The sequence below is a fragment of the Oncorhynchus masou genome, chromosome 32 (assembly GCF_036934945.1).
Source record: "Oncorhynchus masou masou isolate Uvic2021 chromosome 32, UVic_Omas_1.1, whole genome shotgun sequence".
Lineage (NCBI taxonomy): Eukaryota > Metazoa > Chordata > Actinopteri > Salmoniformes > Salmonidae > Oncorhynchus > Oncorhynchus masou.
Window position 1 is genome coordinate 54,601,733 of NC_088243.1, and position 18,646 is coordinate 54,620,378.

Sequence of the window (18,646 nt, forward strand, 5' to 3'; positions counted from 1 at the left end):
AACTCTGTGTTGTTGTCTGTTCACACTGCTATGCTTTATCTTGGCCAGGTCACAGTTGCAAATGAGAACTTGTTCTCAACTAGGTTAAATAAAGGTGAAATAAAACATTTAAATAAAAATTCCATGTGTCATTTCATAGTTGATGTCTACAATGTAGAACATTTTAAAAATATAGAAACAAAATACCTGTAACGAGTAGGTCTGTGCCCCCCATCCCCGGCTTACTTTTATGGGTTAATGTAAAGATAATATGATTAAGTTATCTATAGAAAGCAATGGGTTGGAAGAAGCCTAACATAACCAACCCATAAAGGAAATGCAACATCAATTTCTGGCCCGCTATGTAAACTCTAACATAGTTTTTTCCTGCAATAGATGTTGGTAAATTGGCTATATTAATTTGTCTTCTAATGTCTCTTAAAAGGGAAAGTCATTTGAAAGCAACAAAGACTACTAAGGAGGTATCAGTCGCATTAAAATCATACTTAAATTATGGGTTGGCACTGATTTACTATAGACTAGACCACTCACTAAACTATTATGTGAACAGCGTTAGTTTTAGACAGAGTATAAACACATATCCTGTGTGAGCATGAGTATCTTCACAGCTAGCCCTGTGTGACACACAGGGACCCCTGGGGAAGGATGTGATGCGGCTCCCTGGAGCCAACTGCCTGGAATATCAGATTATAATACAGCAACACACACAAAGGCAGTGCTTATCTGTATGGAGAGAGAGTCTTATAAAAAGGAGTAGAGGTCGACCGATTATGATTTTTCAACGCCGATGCCGATTATTGGAGGACAAAAAAAAGCCGATACCGATTAATCGGCCAATTTTTACCATATATTTGTAATAATGACAATTACAACAATACTGAATTAACACTTATTCTAACTTAATATAATACATCAATAAAATCAATTTAGCCTCAAATAAATAATGAAACATGTTCAATATGGGTTAAATAATGCAAAAACAAAGTGTTGGAGAAGAAAGTAAAAGTGCAATATGTGCTATGTAAGAAAGCTAACGTTTAAGTTCCTTGCTCAGAACATGAGAACATATAAAAGCTGGTGGTTCCTTTTAACATGAGTCTTCAATATTCCCAGGTAAATTGTTTTAGGTTGTAGTTATTATAGGAATTATAGGACTATTTCATATACCTTTGACTATTGGATGTTCTTATAGGTACTTTAGTATTGCCAGTGTAACACTATAGCTTCCGTCCTTCTCCTCGCTCCTCCCTGGGCTCGAACAAGGAACACATCGACAACAGCCAACCTCGAAGCAGCGTTACCCATGCAGAGCAAGAGGAACACCAGCTCCAAATCTCAGAGCGAGTAACGTTTGAAACGCTATTAGCGCGCACCCTACTAACTATTTAGCAATTTTACATCACATCGTTACACCAGCCTAATCTCTGGAGCTGATAGGCTTGAAGTCATAAACAGCAGAGCTGCTGGCAAAACGCACAAAAGTACTGTTTGAATGAATGCTTATGAGCCTGCTGGTGCCTACCATCACTCAGTCAGACTGCTCTATCAAATCATAGACTTAATTATAACATAATAACACACAGAAATGTGAGCCTTTGGTCATTAATATGGTCGAATCCGGAAACTATCATCTCGAAAACAAGACGTTTATTCTTTCAGTGAAATACGGAACCGTTCCGTATTTTATCTAACAGGTGGCATCAATCAGTCTAAATATTCCTGTTACATTACACAACCTTCAATGTTATGTCATAATTACGTAAAATTCGGGCAAATTGGCGCAATGAGCCAGGCGCCCAAACTGTTGCATATACACTGACTCTGCGTGCAATGAACGCAAGAGAAGTGACACAATTTCACCTGGTTAATATTGCCTGCTAACCTGGATTTCTTTTAGGTAAATATGCAGGTTTAAAAATATATACTTCTGTGTATTGATTTTAAGAAAGGCATTGGTGTTTATGGTTAGGTACGCGTTGGAGTAACGACAGTCCTTTTTCTCGAATGCGCACTGCATCGATTATATGCAAGGCAGGACACGCTAGATAAACTAGTAATATCATCAACCATGTGTAGTTATAACTAGTGATTATCAATGCGGTGCATATCATTGCTCCAATGTGTACCTAACCATAAACACCAATGCCTTTCTTAAAATCAATTACACAGAAGTATACATTTTTAAACCTGCATATTTAGCTAAAAGAAATCCAGATGAGCAGGCAATATTAACCAGGTGAAATTGTGTCACTTTTCTTGCATTCATTGCACGCAGTCAGTGTATATGCAACAGTTTGGGCCGCCTAATTTGCCAGAATTGTCCGTAATTATGACATAACATTGAAGGATACGCAATGTAACAGCAATATTTAGACTGATGGATGCCACCCGTTAGATAAAATACGAAACGGTTCCGTATTTCACTGAAATAATACATGTCTTGTTTTCGAGATGATAGTTTCCGGATAAGACCATATTAATGACCACAGGCTAGTATTTCTGTGTGTTATCATGTTATAACTAAGTCTACGATTTGATAGAGCAGTCTGACTGAGCGATGGTAGGCACCAGCAGGCTCGCAAGCATTCATTCAAACAGCACGTGTGTGCGTTTGCTAGCAGCTGTTTATGACTTCAAGCCTATCAACTCCCGAGATTAGGCTGGTGTAACCAATGTGAAATGGCTAGCTAGTTAGTGGGGTGCGCGCTAATAGCGTTTCAAACATCAATCGCTCTGAGACTTGGAGTGGTTGTTCCCCTTGCTCTGCATGGGTAACGCTGCTTCGAGGGTGGCTGTTGTCGATGTGTTCCTGGTTCGAGCCCAGGTAGGAGCGAGGAGAGAGATGGAAGCTACTGTTACACTGGCAATACTAAAGTGCCTATAAGAACATCCAATAGTCTAAGGTTAATGAAATACAAATGGTCTTGAGAAATAGTCCTATAATTCCTATAATAACTACAACCTAAAACTTCTTACCTGGGAATATTGAAGACTCATGTTAAAAAGAACCACCATATGTTCATATGTTCTCATGTTCTGAGCAAGGAACTTTAACGTTAGCTTTCTTACATGGCACATATTGCACTTTTACTTTCTTCTCCAAGACTTTGTTTTTGTATTTGAGGCTAAATTGATTTTATTGATGTATTATATTAAGTTAAAATAAGTGTTCATTCAGTATTGTTGTAATTGTCATTATTACAAATAAATAAAACTTTTTTTTATCGTCCGATTAATCGGTATCGGCTTTTTGTGGTCCTTCAATAAATCGGTATCGGCGTTGAAAAACCATAATCGGTCGACCTCTAGTCAAGACCCTGGTGAGGACGCAGAGCATGCATATCAGCTTCCCCGAGACAGTTTCTGCTGTACTTCTTCAGTTGTGCAAACACACAGTTTTGTCAGTAAGTCTAAGCCAGAGTATCCTGGGCTGGCGTGGTTACATGTGGCCTGCGGTTCTGAGGCCGGTTGGACTTACTGACAAATTCGCTAAAAACGACATTGGAGGCGGCTAATGGTAGAGAAATTAACATTAAATTATTTGGCAACAGCTCTGGTGGACATTCCTCCAGTCAGTATGCCAATTGCACTCTCCCTAGTGTTATGCAAGACAACTGCACATTTTAAAAGGGACCTTTTATTGTCCCCAGTACAAGGTGCACCTGTGTAACAATCATGCCGTTTCATCAGCTTCTTGACGTGCCAGACCTGTCAGGTGGATGGATTAATTTGGCAAAGGTGAAATGCTTACTAAGAGTGATGTAAACAAGTTAGTGCATTTTTTTGAGAGAAATAAGCTTTTCATGCATATGGAACATTTCTGGGATCTTTTATTTCAGCTAATGAAACATGGGACCAACACTTCACATGTTACTTTTATATTTTTGTTCAGTCTATGATACTCTCCTGAGAGAAGAAATTAAAGCTATGGCTTCTCTCAATAATAAATACATTAAAAAACACCACACACACGCACGATATTGCATCATTCAGAACCTAAAGCAAGTGGAAAACGACAATCTTTTAAAAAGTACAAATGAATGAACCTCAAATGCAGTCATTGATTTGGCTCAAGAAAGCGTGAATAATGTAATCTCATTCCATGTAGGTTACTAAATTGACTTCAGACAAAAAATAAGCGATTAAATGGGAGATCGTACGGAAACACTGAAACGCCCTATAGCATAGCCTACTTCCCCCAAGCGTTAACCCCGCTATTTCGTTCCCATTCAATTCCTAGCTGGTAAACTGGCACAACCCGGTTGATTGAAAGATGAAGTCATCGCCCATCTTCTCATCGACCCCCGGTTTATGACACCGCATACCATCGGCAATCCACTATACCCTACCATAATGTCAATCGTCAGAGGTTTGATAAAACTCACGTTTTCTGGTGTGCCACTTATTATTCGCCAAGGCCCTGGCTCTTCCGTTTCTATCACTCCGAGCAGACAATGCAGTAGCAGGAATGGAAAAAGGACGGACAGCGGGCAGAATCATACGACACCTACCTTCTCCCTTCGCTTCTCCTATGTCACTCCCATGCATGGAAATGACGAGATACCAGCTCCTCTCCCTTGTTGGGAATATCGGGAATTAAGTAAAGTTGTGAAGATCAGTTTTCTTAATTGCCAATAGAAATGTGAAAATGCTTCCAGAGTTTGAAACCAAAATGACAAACTCCTGCACTATCAGAGGCGGAGGAGGGTATGTCAGGGTTCAAGTGCTTGTCGAAACGAAGAAACTCGGAAATGTCCGACTTGCTAATTGGTTGTAGTTAAACACGTGCCGCAAGTCGGAAATGTCTGTGTATCCTAGTTCCGACTAGAACGTGAACGCGGCAGTAGACTCAGCACAACAAGTGAATGACGTAATCACGTTGTTTCACGTTGGACTCCTGAAAGTTTGTGGCAAACTTTTTTTTATTGTCGAAAGAAACATTTACATATGTTTCCATTAAATTGGCGACATATTTTAAGCGAATATTCTAAATCCGCATAAAGAAAATATTTTCCCACCAGTAACCACGTTTCCAGCCACAGTTTTTATGAGAGTAAAGTCATACCGTATTAAAAAAATGGAAACAGGAAGTTTTGGTACAATTTAATAAATGCAGACAAGATAATTTGCTCGTTCTACATGTCTACATGGTGGCATCTTTTTGTATCGGTAAAATGTATTATGCGAGAAATGGCGATGGAAAGGCCTTTATGCCCAAGTATTGATATAACAACCATCATATCGAAGTAAACTTGGAGTCACGTGATGCTATGTCTCGGGAAACCATGCAGTTTAAATTAGGCTACAGGAAATCAATTAAGATGAACTTCACAGGGTGGTGAAAGTGCATGGTATGAGCTTGCTGCTCCTTTCCAATATATATCGAGGATCTTATTCTGGTGACATGATCATCGATGCTTGACTGACGTTTTGACAAATAAAAACATTCTCGCTCTCATACATAGTCTCATCGTGTAAACTTGCCTACCCACACTGTATCTGTAAATGTGCCAAGACCAGAGTCGGCACATTTTCTATTTAACAGTTGTGACAAAACTATCGGTAGATTCGGTGCGAATTACGGGGGAATAAGACTTTAGCTCCCATAAATGCAACAAAAGTGTGTATATATTTAACCATTCTCGTCTTTCTTTAAAATGTAATGGTAAATCTGTTTTACAGTGGTAAATATGAAGCTGGTAAATATGAAAATAAAAGCTCCCAAATGAAAATAACACCCCATTTCTCTGTTATGGTTTAATCCATTTATTTCTACGTGGCAGTGCTGTCCACTCAGTAGTGCTGAATTTCGGCCTTAGCCAAAGCTCCTTTATGCGTAAGATTTTACTTTGTACTTCCTCGTTTCCGCCATTTGTTTGCCATACATTCTTGATTAAAAAATGTACCTATGCCTTTATTCTAATGCATTAGATTTATCCATTGATTTATCATTGTTTGCTTTTGTCAGTCAGCTGTTTAGAGCTCTCATTACTTTGTTTTTTCAAGTGCACAGCTGGTTCTCCCTGACATCCTTGGCCAAAAGTAGTACGCCATTTATTTACCTTTATTATTTTTTATCAATATTTGTTTTCTTACCTGGATCAGCTGATGAGGTCAACAATATCACTAGACCCCTAGCCTACAGCTAGACACCAATTCTCATCCAATCCATCCAACAAGTATACTATAATGACAGCAGATCTAGAAGGTGATTTGACATTTGATTTGGCAATGGCATAGGCCTACATCATTTGGGATTTGTGTGCCCATGAAAACTGTTATATGGCGAAGCATAATTAAATGATACACACACATAGTTACACTTACGGTACACTTACATTGCATTTTTATAAATGCTTAATAATGACAAATAACACAAATGAATGTCATTAATGTAATGGATGAAATGTAGCTTTTTTATGTCACATGATCTGTGACAACTCATGAACTAGGGTGATGAATATGTTTTTTAATTAAACTCATGTAATATATTGAAAGTAGGCTACCTGTTCTGCGTGTGTTCGTGTGTGTAAAATTGCCTCGGCTGAGAGGGTAGGTTATCTTGGTGTAGACCTAGTGGAGGGTAAACAGTTTTCCCACCTTTTTCAGAAAAATGCATTGAAAGTATAGGGAGCGTAATGGGGATCAGAATTTAGCCACTTTTTTTTTTTTTTTTTTACAACTACATCACTGGCTACCGGTAGGCCTATTGGAAGTTCGTGGTAATGCACATTGTAGCCTAGTCTAGTAAATTGACAGTGTGTTCGGGTGACCATCACCTTTTTCCCGGGACAGTTTCAGCCCCATTTCAGGTGTCCATATTTTTCAGGCTACAAAAAAGGCACATTCTTCAGCAAGACGCATCAATTATTGTAGGCCTAATCAATGGTAATTGTTGTATGTCGTTAGGCACACTTTTTGGTGTTTTGTAACAGATGTCTATTTTCATTCATCAAATGGCATAAGAATAAAATAAAATAGTATTTGTCACATGTGCCGAAGGCAACAGGTGTAGGTAGATATTATCTTACTTAAGAGTCCTTAGCCAACAATGCCGAGTATTAAAAAAGTAAGTAAGAACATTTAGCTAAATAAGCTAAAGGAAGAATAGTAACACAATAAAATAACAATGATGCATACAATGGGTACCGGTAGTCAGTCAATGGGTTAGTCAAGGTAATTGAGGTAATATGTACATGAAGGTATGGGTAAAGTGACTATGCATAGTTAATAAGCAGAGTTTTAATTATTATTTTTAATTTTACCTTTATTTAACCAGGCAAGTCAGTTAAGAACAAATTCTTATTTTCAATGACGGCCTGGGAACAGTGGGTTAACTGCCTGTTCAAGGGCAGAACGACAGATTTGTACCTTGTCAGCTCGGGGGTTTGAACGCTCTAACCGCTAGGCCACCCTGCCCCAATAAACAGAGTAGCTGCAACATGGAACTTTGAAGAGTGTGAAGGAATGTGAACGTATGCATGTGTGTGTGTGTGTGGCATCAATATGCATGTGTGCATGTGTTTTGTGTGTTTATCTGTTTGTGTGTGTGTTGGAGTGTCAGTGTAGTATGTGTGAGTGTGTGGTTAGAGTCCAGTGAGTATACATCGACCTGTGCAATAGAGTCGGAGCAAAAAATATAAATAATAATAAAATAAGGGCGTCAATGCAAATAGTCTGAGTAGCCATTTGATTAACCGTTCAGCAGTCTTATGGCTTGGGGATAGAAGCTGTTCAGGTGCCTTTTGGTCACAGATAGACGCTCCGGTACTGCTTGCCGTGCGGTAGCAGAGAGAACAGTCTATGACTTGGGTGGCAGTAGTCCTTGACAATTTTTAGGGCCTTCCTCTGACACCGCCTGGTATGTAGGTCTTGGATGGCAGGAAGCTTGGCCACAGTGATGTACTAGGCTATATGCGCTACCCTCTGTAGCACATTGCAGTCGGATGCCAAGCAGTTTCTGTCACGCCCTGACCATGGAGAGCCCTCGGGGTTCTCTGTGGTGTAGTGGGTCGGGGTGTGACTAGGGGGGGTTTCTGGGTATTGTATTTCTATGTTGGTGTGTGTGTATGGTTCCCAATTGGAGGCAGCTGATAATCGTTGCCTCTAATTGAGGATCATTCTTAGTGTGTCCTTTTTCCCACCTGCTATGTGGGATATTGTTTTGTGTGAGTGCCTATGTATTTCACGATCGATATATCTTTATTGTTTTGGAAGTTTCACTATCATTAAAATGTGGAACTCTACTCACACTGCGCCCTGGTCCAATTATTCATACGAGGGTCGTGACAGTTTCCATACCAAGCGGTGATGCAACCATGCTTTCGATGGTGCAGCAATATAACTTTTTGAGGATCTCAGGTCCCATGCCAAATCTTTTCAGCCTCCTGAGGGGGAATAGGCATTGTCATGCCCTCTTCACGATTGTCTTGGTGTGTTTGGACCATGATAGGTCCTTAGTGATTTGGACACCAAGGAACTTTAAGCTCTCGACCGGCTCCACTACAGCCCCGTAAGCAGAAAAGTACATGTTGTGTACAAGTCATCACGCACTGATTTGTATCTGCAACAAGTCAGTTTGGTGGAAACCCACCACCAGTGGAGAAATTTGCATATTTTCTTTATGCAGATCCTTTAATATTTACATGAAAATCTGTCTCCAATTGAATGGAAACCTAGCTAGTGGTGTGTTTCCTATAGAGTTGAATACAGTTTATTCCCGGTATTTTACAAATGTTCCATCACGAGAATACATCTCCTTGTCTGGATTTGATTAGAGCTATGATTAAAAATTCTGAACCTGATTCAATACATTTTATGTCTCACATTAAAGACATTTATGGCTTGATTCAGGAAACTGGCCGTATGTCACGCGTCACTACTTCACAGGGGAGCTATTTGAATGTAAACGTATTATTATTATTTTTTTATCAAAATGCCTTTTTTTGGCAGAAATGCCTTCTGGAACATGTGAACTTTCATGTGCCTTAATAACAAACTTGTATGGCATCTGTAAATACGAATACAATTGTTAAATTACAATCCTAGTTGGTTTAGCCACGGAAAAAGACAGAAACCTTCCCGCTAGCCATGATTGGTCGGAGACAATGGATGGGCTGGACATGTGGAGAGATGAGTTCGGATTAGTCTGCCATGTAACACGCTTATATCTATAACATGCAGATTCATGCAGGGTAGTAATGTTATAAGTTGGAATTGTGGTTAATAGTTTAGCAAGCTAGCGAGCTACATGTCTAAACAAAATACTCTACTATGCAAGTAATCACTTCACTACACCTGTGTCCTGTGCATGTGACACATAAATGTAGACTTTATTTGATATAATATGTGTTTACAAGAGATGGTAATGTGAAGAACATGACCTGCACCAAAGTCAAATTAGGATATAAAGTTAGGCCAACGAGACAGTGTCCAAGTTCTAAAATCCTCCAGTAGAATGCCCTGCTTTTATTTCGTCACACTCACAACCGTAAGTTATTTTCTGTAATTGGCTTGCCATTAACTTGTAAATAATATTATTGTTGTGAGTTTATTTTCCTGTAATAATGAAGACACATGAGCTAAAATGAAGAAGTTGTAACCTATATGATTTGGTCATTATTTGAACTGGCTAGCCAGCCAACTTAACATTAGCTAGCTAGATAACTAAATAGAAACTAATCAAAATATTGTTTAGAAAGTTGCTTTTAGTTGCCTGGTTTACTAGATTGACATATACTAAATCCATTTTTAAATGTTTGGGTTTATTGGTGTTAAAATACACTAGTTATGCTATTTTGGACCAGCAAAACACCAGTTTCAACACCAACAGTATAGAGGCAACTCAGGGATGGTGGCCTTCTAGGCAGAGTTCCTCTGTCCAGTGTCTGTGTTCTTTTGCCCATCTTAATCTTTTATTTTTATTGGCCAGTCTGAGAGATATGACTTTTTCTTTGCAAGTCTGCCTAGAAGGCCAGCATCCCTGTGTTGCCTCTTCACTGTTGACATTGAGACTGGTTTTTGCGGGCACTAGTTAATGAAGCTGCCAGTTGAGGACTTGTGAGGCGTCTGTTTCTCAAACTAGACACTCTAATGTACTTGTCCTCTTGCTCAGTTGTGCACCGGGGCCTCCCACTGCTCTTTCTATTCTGGTTAGAGCCAACTTGCGCTGTTCTGTGAAGGGAGTAGTACACAGCGTTGTACGAGATCTTCAGTTTCTTGGCAATTTCTTGCATGGAATAGCCTTCATTTCTCAGAACAAGAATAGTCTGACGAGTTTCAGAAGAAGGCTCTTTGTTTCTGGCCATTTTGAGCCTGTAATCGAACTCACAAATGCTGATGCTCCAGATACTCAACTAGTCTAAAGAAGGACAGTTTTATTGCTTCTTTAATCAGAACAACAGTTTTCAGCTGTGCTAACATAATTGCAGAAGGGTTTTCTAATGATCAATTAGCCTTTTAAAATGATAAACATGGATTAGCTAACACAATGTGCCATTGGAACACAGGAGTGATGGTTGATGATAATAGGCCTCTGTACGCCTACGTAAATATTCCATAAAAAAACAAAAATCGTCCTTTTCCAGCTACAATAGTCATTTACAACATTAACAATGTCTACACTGTATTTCCGATCAATTTGATGTTATTTTAATGGACATTTTCTTTTGCTTTTCTTTCAAAAACAAGGACATTTCTAAGTGACCCCAAACTTTTGAACGGTAGTGTATATTATAAAATACAATCATGGTTTGTGATAAACCAGCCCAACTTTCTTTAACCCCCATAAAAAAAACAGATAAAATACATTAACTACAGTACATCTCAATGTAACATGTTTTACCCTTTACAGTACAAAACTACAATCCATATCACTTTATGCATATCAGTCTTCTATTGAGATGTGAAGGGAAATGCCTCACATTTTCGAGAACAAGGGTTAGGGCATGTCAATATCGCCGTTGTGGATTACACTCTGGGAGATTAAATCCACTATAAAAGTAAGTGCAACCAATTGGTCTTCATCCATAAATAAGCCAATGGAACCCAAACAGTCTTCATAGAATAGGGCAGAGATGTCGCTCACAATGCTGCATGACAGACAACATAATCTGATTGCAATGGTGAACGCCATACAATGACTAAACAGAGAATTATGATTCATGAAAGGGTAGTGAATGAAAGGAAGTATATTTCTTATAGTATCTTACAAGACTGTAGCAGTATCACCCGGCCCTTTTCAACAGATTGGAGTGTTGATTATGAACAGTAATCCTCTCGTGATTAAAACCATATTAGATTCACTCTGACAAAGGAGTGATAAAGAAAGTGCCCCTTGATTATGGGACTACAGGGAATGCCTTTTTGTGTACAGTACACCAAAGCAATGTGTGTAGGCCCTACATCACAAGTGTTATGTCCCAATAGCCTACATAGAGCTTTTCAGAATAGTTCCCTACAACATGCTAGCTATTGGCTCTGCTAAATAACAGAATGCTATGGAATAGCCTACACTCCCCAAGATGCAAAGCTAATAAACTTCCACGGGACAGAGAACCCATTTAACAACGATAATATTATTGGAAACATTCACAATGCCTCCCATATTGCACAATTGTAAGCGCTTCAATACACCAACTAAATGCATTACTCCTACAATATGTATTTTTGGCTCAACTGTTTGTGGACAAGGCACACATTTGGTACAAGGCACAGTGTGCACAGGACTGTATAGCGAAAGGATCTTGCTTTGGAGGCATTATTGGAGATAATGCTGATTTGACAGATGGTCAACGTTTTGATCTCTCTCTCTACAAGGCCCAAAAGGTCAATGGCACCGCCTCAACAGTGTGTCAATAGGACTTCACATTTCTCTGCTTTAAAAAAGTCACGTCGCTCTATTCACACACACGCACACAAACACACGTTTGTTTTAATATCCTTGTGGGTACCATAAAATTGATTTCCATTCAAAATGATATTTTCCCTAACCCTTCAACCTAACCCTAACTCTTAACCCTAACCCCTAACCTTAATTCTAACTCTAACCCTAAACCTAACCCCTAAGCCTAAAAAAGCCTTTTTCCTTGTGTTGATCGGCGAAATGTCCCCCCTTATCCCAAATTGCCTTGTTTTACTATCCTTGTTTAACTTCTTGTCCCCACAAGGATGGTCAAACCAAAAACACACACAAACACCATCTACACACATAATCGCACTTTGATGGCTTCGCCTCCTCTGTCTCTCTCCTCAGCAGAGCAGTGATGTGGCCTCTACAGCCTTCTGCCTGTCTGTCTGGTTCTACTCCACTGTGACAGACTTGGCCAGGCTCCTGGGACAGTCCACCTACAACCAGAGGAAAGAGAGAGACAGCCATTAAACCAGCTCAAAACCGAGGAGTAAAAGGAAACAACACAAGACTAGATAAACATACAGCATAGTTGATTTTGTGAGGACCTGTAGATTTGAATGCTTGTTGCAATGACATCAAAATAAAATCAAGAGTAAATACTGGGAATGAAAAGGTACAGTAGTGGAGGTCTGTGAGCAAAGGAAAAGATTGCATTAAGACAAGGTAGGTTGCAGTGGTAGACTCACGTCGTATCCTCGCAGCACGGCCAGGTGAAAGGACAAGAGTTGCAGAGGGATGACACTGAGGATGCCCTGGAGACAGTCCACTGTCTGAGGCAGCTCAATGGTCTTATATGCATTCCTCGACACCTCTGGGTCATCCTGGCAACACAGGATAATCGGCCGCCCCTGAGGGCGAAAGAGATTATTCAAGGCTTTTGATAGTCAGGCTGTGTGTGCGACTGTGGTTGTATGTATGTTTGTCTTGGTGCAATTCCATGGTAACAGAATGATGCTGAGACTCACTTTCACTTTAAAAGTATGATCAACAAAAAAACATTGATTGCAAAGTTAAACAAACCATACAATTCTATGCACAATGACTACTTTTAACAATTTCCACAGACAATTTGACAAAAACACATTTAATCGAAGAACAGTGCAGATGTAACGTTTGGTAACAGAATGAAGGTCAAATCTCCCTCAGTTCTTTATGTGACCACATTTTCCAAAAACCTTGTGTTGTGAAAAAATATATTTTGGTGGTTGAACTACAGTAAGTGAAGAATATTAACACACGGTAACAATGATGGTAACAGAATGACATCTTGGGTCCCTGATCTGTTCTATACAGAAATGCATAATAATGAATGTCCCAATGTTTTTCTAGAAAGGTAGAACATTTCCAATCCTCTTTTGCATGTTTGGGTATTTTTCTACACACTGGCTATTATTCGAATGAGCTCCATCCTCAAACAAGACCACATTTGGTTGGTCCAGACCGGAACAAATCTGTACCAATCATAGACGTTTATGTTTCACAAGTTTGGACATCACAGTACAGCAAAGCACAACAAAGTAGAGTACTGTACCTACTATACAGTATAGTTCAATACAGTAGAGTACAGTAGATTATAGTTCAATACAGTAAAGTACAGTGGAATAGTCAATTATTGTCGTCTACGCCAGTGTGCTGTACTGTACTAAACTTTATTATAATCTACAGTAGAGTACTGTATTGTACTGACCTACAATCTAATCTACTTTTCTTTACCGATTTGGTAACAGAATGAAGTGTTTTAATCACTTAATAAATCATAAACAAATTGTTAGCAGTAAAAACACTAACTAATTGGCAAGTTACCCTTCACTTGTTACTTCTGTGAACTTTCATTATCCTCCGTCATGAGAGAAATTGGAAAATATCTTCAAGATATGTGGGTTTTTGTAAAACAATTATAAGACAGGAGGCAATATTTCTTAAACTTAGAGAAGGCAAATAATTTCAACAAAATATAAATGCTGATATTAGTTGGCTGGGATCTTTACTTCAGCATTATTGTGTTTTGATGTATTTCTAATACCTTTAAGACGTTTTCTAAGGCCCCTTTTGCATCTGTTTGACCAGAAATCAAAGCCTTTGCCTTTCCCACATTTTTATGATGGAAAAAGGTTGAAAACAATGTACACACAGTGGGGAGAACAAGTATTCGATACACTGCCGATTTTGCAGGTTTTCCTACTTACAAAGCTTGTAGAGGTCTGTAATTTGTATCATAGGTGCACTTCAACTGTGAGAGACGGAATCTAAAACAAAAATCCAGAAAATCACATTGTATGATTTTTAAGTAATTAATTTGCATTTTATTGCGTGACATAAGTATTTGATACATCAGAAAAGCAGAACTTAATATTTGGTACAGAAACCTTTGTTTGCAATTACAGAGATCATACGTTTCCTGTAGTTCTTGACCAGGTTTGCACACACTGCAGCAGGGATTTTGGCCCACTCCTCCATACAGACCTTCTCCAGATCCTTCAGGTTTTGGGGCTGTCGCTGGGCAATACCGGACTTTCAGCTCCCTCCAAAGATTTTCTATTGGGTTCAGGTCTGGAGACTGGCTAGGCCACTCCAGGACCTTGAGATGCTTCTTACAGAGCCACTCCTTAGTTGCCCTGGCTGTGTGTTTCGGGTCATTGTCAAGCTGGAAGACCCAGCCACGACCTATCTTCAATGCTCTTACTGAGGGAAGGAGGTTGTTGGCCAAGATCTCGTGATACATGGGCCCCATTGATCCTCCCCTCAATACGGTGCAGTCGTCCTGTCCCCTTTGCAGAAAAGCATCTCCAAAGAATGATGTTTTCACCTCTATGCTTCACGGTTGGGATGGTGTTCTTGGGGTTGTACTCATCTTTCTTCTTCCTCCAAACACAGCGAGTGGAGTTTAGACCAAAAAGCTCAATTTTTGTCTCATCAGACCACATGACCTTCTCCCATTCCTCCTCTGGATCATCCAGATGGTCATTGGCAAACTTCAGACGGGACTGGCCATGCACTGGCTTTTGAGCAGGGGGACCTTGCGTGCACTGCAGGAATTTAATCTCTGACGGCGTAGTGTGTTACTAATGGTTTTCTTTGAGACTGTTGTCCCAGCTCTCTTCAGGTCATTGACCAGGTCCTCCCGTGTAGTTCTGGGCTGATTCCTCACCTTCCTCATGATCATTGATGCCCCACGAGGTGAGATCTCGCATGGAGCCCCAGACCGAGGGTGATTGACCGTCATCTTGAACTTCTTCAATTTTCTAATAATTGCGCCAACAGTTGTTGCCTTCTCACCAAGCTTCTTGCCTATTGTCCTGTAGCACATCCCAGCCTTGTGCAGGTCTACAATTGTATCCCTGATGTCCTTACACAGCTCTCTGGTCTTGGCCATTGTGGAGAGGTTGGAGTCTGTTTGATTGAGTGTGTGGACAGGTGTCTTTTATACAGGTAACGAGTTCAAACAGGTGCAGTTAATACAGGTAATGAGTGGAGAACAGGAGGGCTTCTTAAAGAAAAACTAACAGGTCTGTGAGAGCAGGAATTCTTACTGGTCGGTGGGTGATCAAATACTTATGTCACGCAATAAAATGCAAATTAATTACTTGAAAATCATACAATGTGATTTTATGGATTTTTGTTTTAGATTCCGTCTCTCACAGTTGAAGTGTACCTATGATAAAAAATTACATGTTTTGTGAGTAGGAAAACCTGCAAAATCAGCAGGGTATCAAATACTTGTTCTCCCCACTGTATGCCTAAATTATTGGGGGTGGCAGGTAGCCTAGTGGTTAGACAGTTGGGCCAGTAACTGAAAGGTTGCTAGATCAAATCCCCAAGTTGACAAGAGTAAAAATATGTTGTTCTGCCCCTGAACAAGGCAGTTAACCCACTGTTCCTAGCCGTCATTGAAAATAAGAAATTGTTCTTAAGTGACTTGCCTAGTTAAATAAAGGTTCATTTAAAAAAAAATCAGGAATAAAAAAAAAAAGATCCTTAGCTTAAATTTGACTCCAAATGTGATGCGCTCCTATGAACTTTACATGTTAGTACTCATGGAACTTTTTACATCAAAATGCCCCTACTGAGCAAGTTTTAGTTGTGGGTGTGTGTATTTAGTTGTGTGTATCTGAATATGTGTATAAGGTTGCGTTGATAGACAGGCAGCCAAATTCGGATAATTGGTCTCCAGCGCTTAAGAAAATCTGCCGTAAAAAGATTTGATGTGATTGGTCAAAAGACCAATTCATTTGGCTGTCTTTCTAAATGCAGCCCGTGTGAGTGAGTAATGTAACGTACCGATCTGGCTGTGACTTGCTGCAGTGCGTTCTGACACTTGGTGTAGCAGGCGTCTCTCATGATGATCATGATGACCGGCATGTGCTTGTCAATCAGAGCCAGAGGACCGTGCTTCAGCTCCCCAGCCAGGATGCCCTCTGAATGCATGTAGGGGATTTCCTTGATTTTCTGTATGGGAAGAATCAATCAGTTAAATGACATAATAATCAGTATTATCATGTCAGAGTGTGCATATATTGTGTGTATATATAGAGGTTTAATGGTATATAAAGAAGCGGAAAAGAGGAGAAAATGCCAAACATTGCCCCTAGATGAAAAACTGACCTCAGGTCAGCGTCCATGGTTCCTATAACGGTTGAGAGTTAGTATTTGGGGTGGGTGAGCTAATGCTAGATCTGTTCTCACCAGTGCCCCCTCTAGACAGGTAGCGTAGTTGAAGCCTCGACCCATGACCAGCAAAGACCTCTGCTCATATAGCTCATCTGCTATTGACTTGATGTTCTTATCCAGAGTCAACACCTTCTTGATCAACTCTGAGAGAGGGAGGGGAGGAGAGCAATAGGGGGTGAAAAAGTTTAGTAAGGTTTAGTAAAAACAACAAAGTGGTGTTTTTGCTGGTGAGATCAGGCAGTATATTGGTTAAAGTGTGTTAGTCATAGTGATATCATGTTGGTTACATTGAGAAGGTGATAATGGGTTAAACATTATCATAGTGGGTGTTGTGGTTTATAGACTCACCTGGGAGTATCCTGAGTCCATTGATGATCTCCAGCCTCCTTGTCTGCAGGGAGATCCTGTCCTCACTCATCATCAGACCAAACATGATGAGAGCCACAAATTGGCTGGTGTAGGCCTTGGTACTGGCCACACCGATCTCTGGACCAGCATTGATGTGCACCCCGCAGTCTGTGTCTCTGGAGATGGAGGAGCCCACTGTGTTGGTGACCCCCACCGTCAGAGCACCTCTATCCTTACAGTACCTCAGAGCCATCAGGGTGTCTGCTGTCTCACCTAAGGGGAGGAAGGCGCAGAGGACAGAGGCAATTTAGCATTCATACAAACACTAGAATTCTCCCCAATCCAACAGATTATAGTCTCTGTACTAACATTCTCTTGTATCGGAGTCTCCACAGTCTCCACCATAGAGAGTGAAATAACAAAAACACTAGCGTTTTATGAAACACTAGCAATAAAATATAAACAGCAGTCTACCCACCAACGCAGTATGGCATTACCTGATTGGCTGATGTAGAAGCAGACGTCGTCTCTGAAGACGGGCATGTTGCGGTCTAGGAAGTCGCTAGCCAGCTCCACCATGACAGGAAGCTCAGTCAGCTCCTCCAGAGCTTGTCTGGTCTGAGAGGTGAAGGGGAGAGGGGAAGAGAGGTCATCACCATCATCATCTTTCCTTTCTCCTTCTCAATCGCACTTCTGGTTGGTTCACTTACAGCCACGGCAGCATGGAAGCTGGTTCCACAGCCAATCATGATGAGGCGTCTGCAGCGTTTGATCTCCTTCAGGTGGTCCTTCAATCCCCCCAAGATCACTGGACAAGACAGGACAGAAGAGAGGAGAGCATCAGCATTAGCATATAGAGCCAAGAGGTGAGAGGGATATTGTTCAGATATTTAGGGGTTTTATGTGAATTTGTTGGGATTGCGTTGACAATGTTTTTATTTGTCCAAAGCTGTTTTTTTCTACCTTTTTTCTTTAACATATAATAATAATAATTTTAAAAAGATGATTTAAAAAAAAATATATATATTATGGGTTTTGATATCTGAGGCTCGGGAATAGGGGGTCACATAGTAAGTGGGTGTTTGTATTGGTTTATAAATATATGTTTTGCAGTTGTGGCACGTCTCCAGTCTTACAGCACAGTAGGCCTATACTTCCACATTGTAACTGTTAATTATTGTCGCGTAGGATTCGGTTGAAGCTCAGTGTTAAATTCAAATGTCCCTATCATCATATCTAATCCAACATGATACCAAAGTCGATGAAAATGGTGAAGGGGAGAGTGCAAATCACCTTGATTGTGCAAATCACCTTGATTGTGCAAATCACCTTGATTGTGCAAATCACCTTGATTGGCGGCACACAACACATTCCCTGCCTCTCGTCATGAACCGTCAGGCCGTTACCGAGAACCGCATACCGGATTTTGAACAGGGTCGATAGCATTAGGAAACAATATGATTTGCTGCCCCGACCTAGCTCAATGTCTAGGCGTCGGATAAGAACAAGACCACAGGTCCATAACGTGACCATTACACTTGCTACATTTCTGACTGAATAAGTTTGTCAGGGCAACCGTTTGGATGACATTTAGAAGTTATCGCTCTCACGTGCCAAAAGAGAACAAACGAGGTGCTACCTTTTTGGCTGTGCTAAGACCTTCAAAAGTCAACCGGAGTTAAAACGTTGATTTGAATGGGAAGTCATTTTAAAATGTAA

At 40.2% G+C, this 18,646-nt stretch overlaps 2 protein-coding genes across 5 annotated transcripts in view; both read right to left on the minus strand.

The window, feature by feature from the left end:
* Positions 1-4,728, minus strand: part of LOC135526217 (mitogen-activated protein kinase 9-like) — a 30,382-nt gene extending 25,654 nt beyond the window's left edge. For 2 of the 3 annotated variants that reach the window (XM_064954390.1, XM_064954388.1), the window contains exon 1: positions 4,512-4,728. The gene's annotated coding sequence lies outside the window, so the exon portion shown is untranslated. Of the gene's footprint in view, positions 1-4,385; positions 4,481-4,511 lie in introns of those variants that run through there. The other variant, XM_064954389.1, reaches the window with a different exon arrangement.
* A 5,641-nt stretch (positions 4,729-10,369) lies between these two features.
* Positions 10,370-18,646, minus strand: part of LOC135526219 (glutamine--fructose-6-phosphate aminotransferase [isomerizing] 2-like) — a 52,724-nt gene continuing 44,447 nt past the window's right edge. For both annotated transcript variants that reach the window (XM_064954392.1, XM_064954391.1), the window contains 7 exons: positions 17,638-17,735; positions 17,425-17,545; positions 16,928-17,200; positions 16,595-16,722; positions 16,190-16,357; positions 12,598-12,759; positions 10,370-12,345 (listed from right to left, as the gene is read on the minus strand). In XM_064954392.1, the coding sequence (XP_064810464.1) occupies positions 12,301-12,345; positions 12,598-12,759; positions 16,190-16,357; positions 16,595-16,722; positions 16,928-17,200; positions 17,425-17,545; positions 17,638-17,735 (995 nt within the window). In that variant the 3' untranslated portion in view covers positions 10,370-12,300. The remainder of the gene's footprint in view (positions 12,346-12,597; positions 12,760-16,189; positions 16,358-16,594; positions 16,723-16,927; positions 17,201-17,424; positions 17,546-17,637; positions 17,736-18,646) is intronic.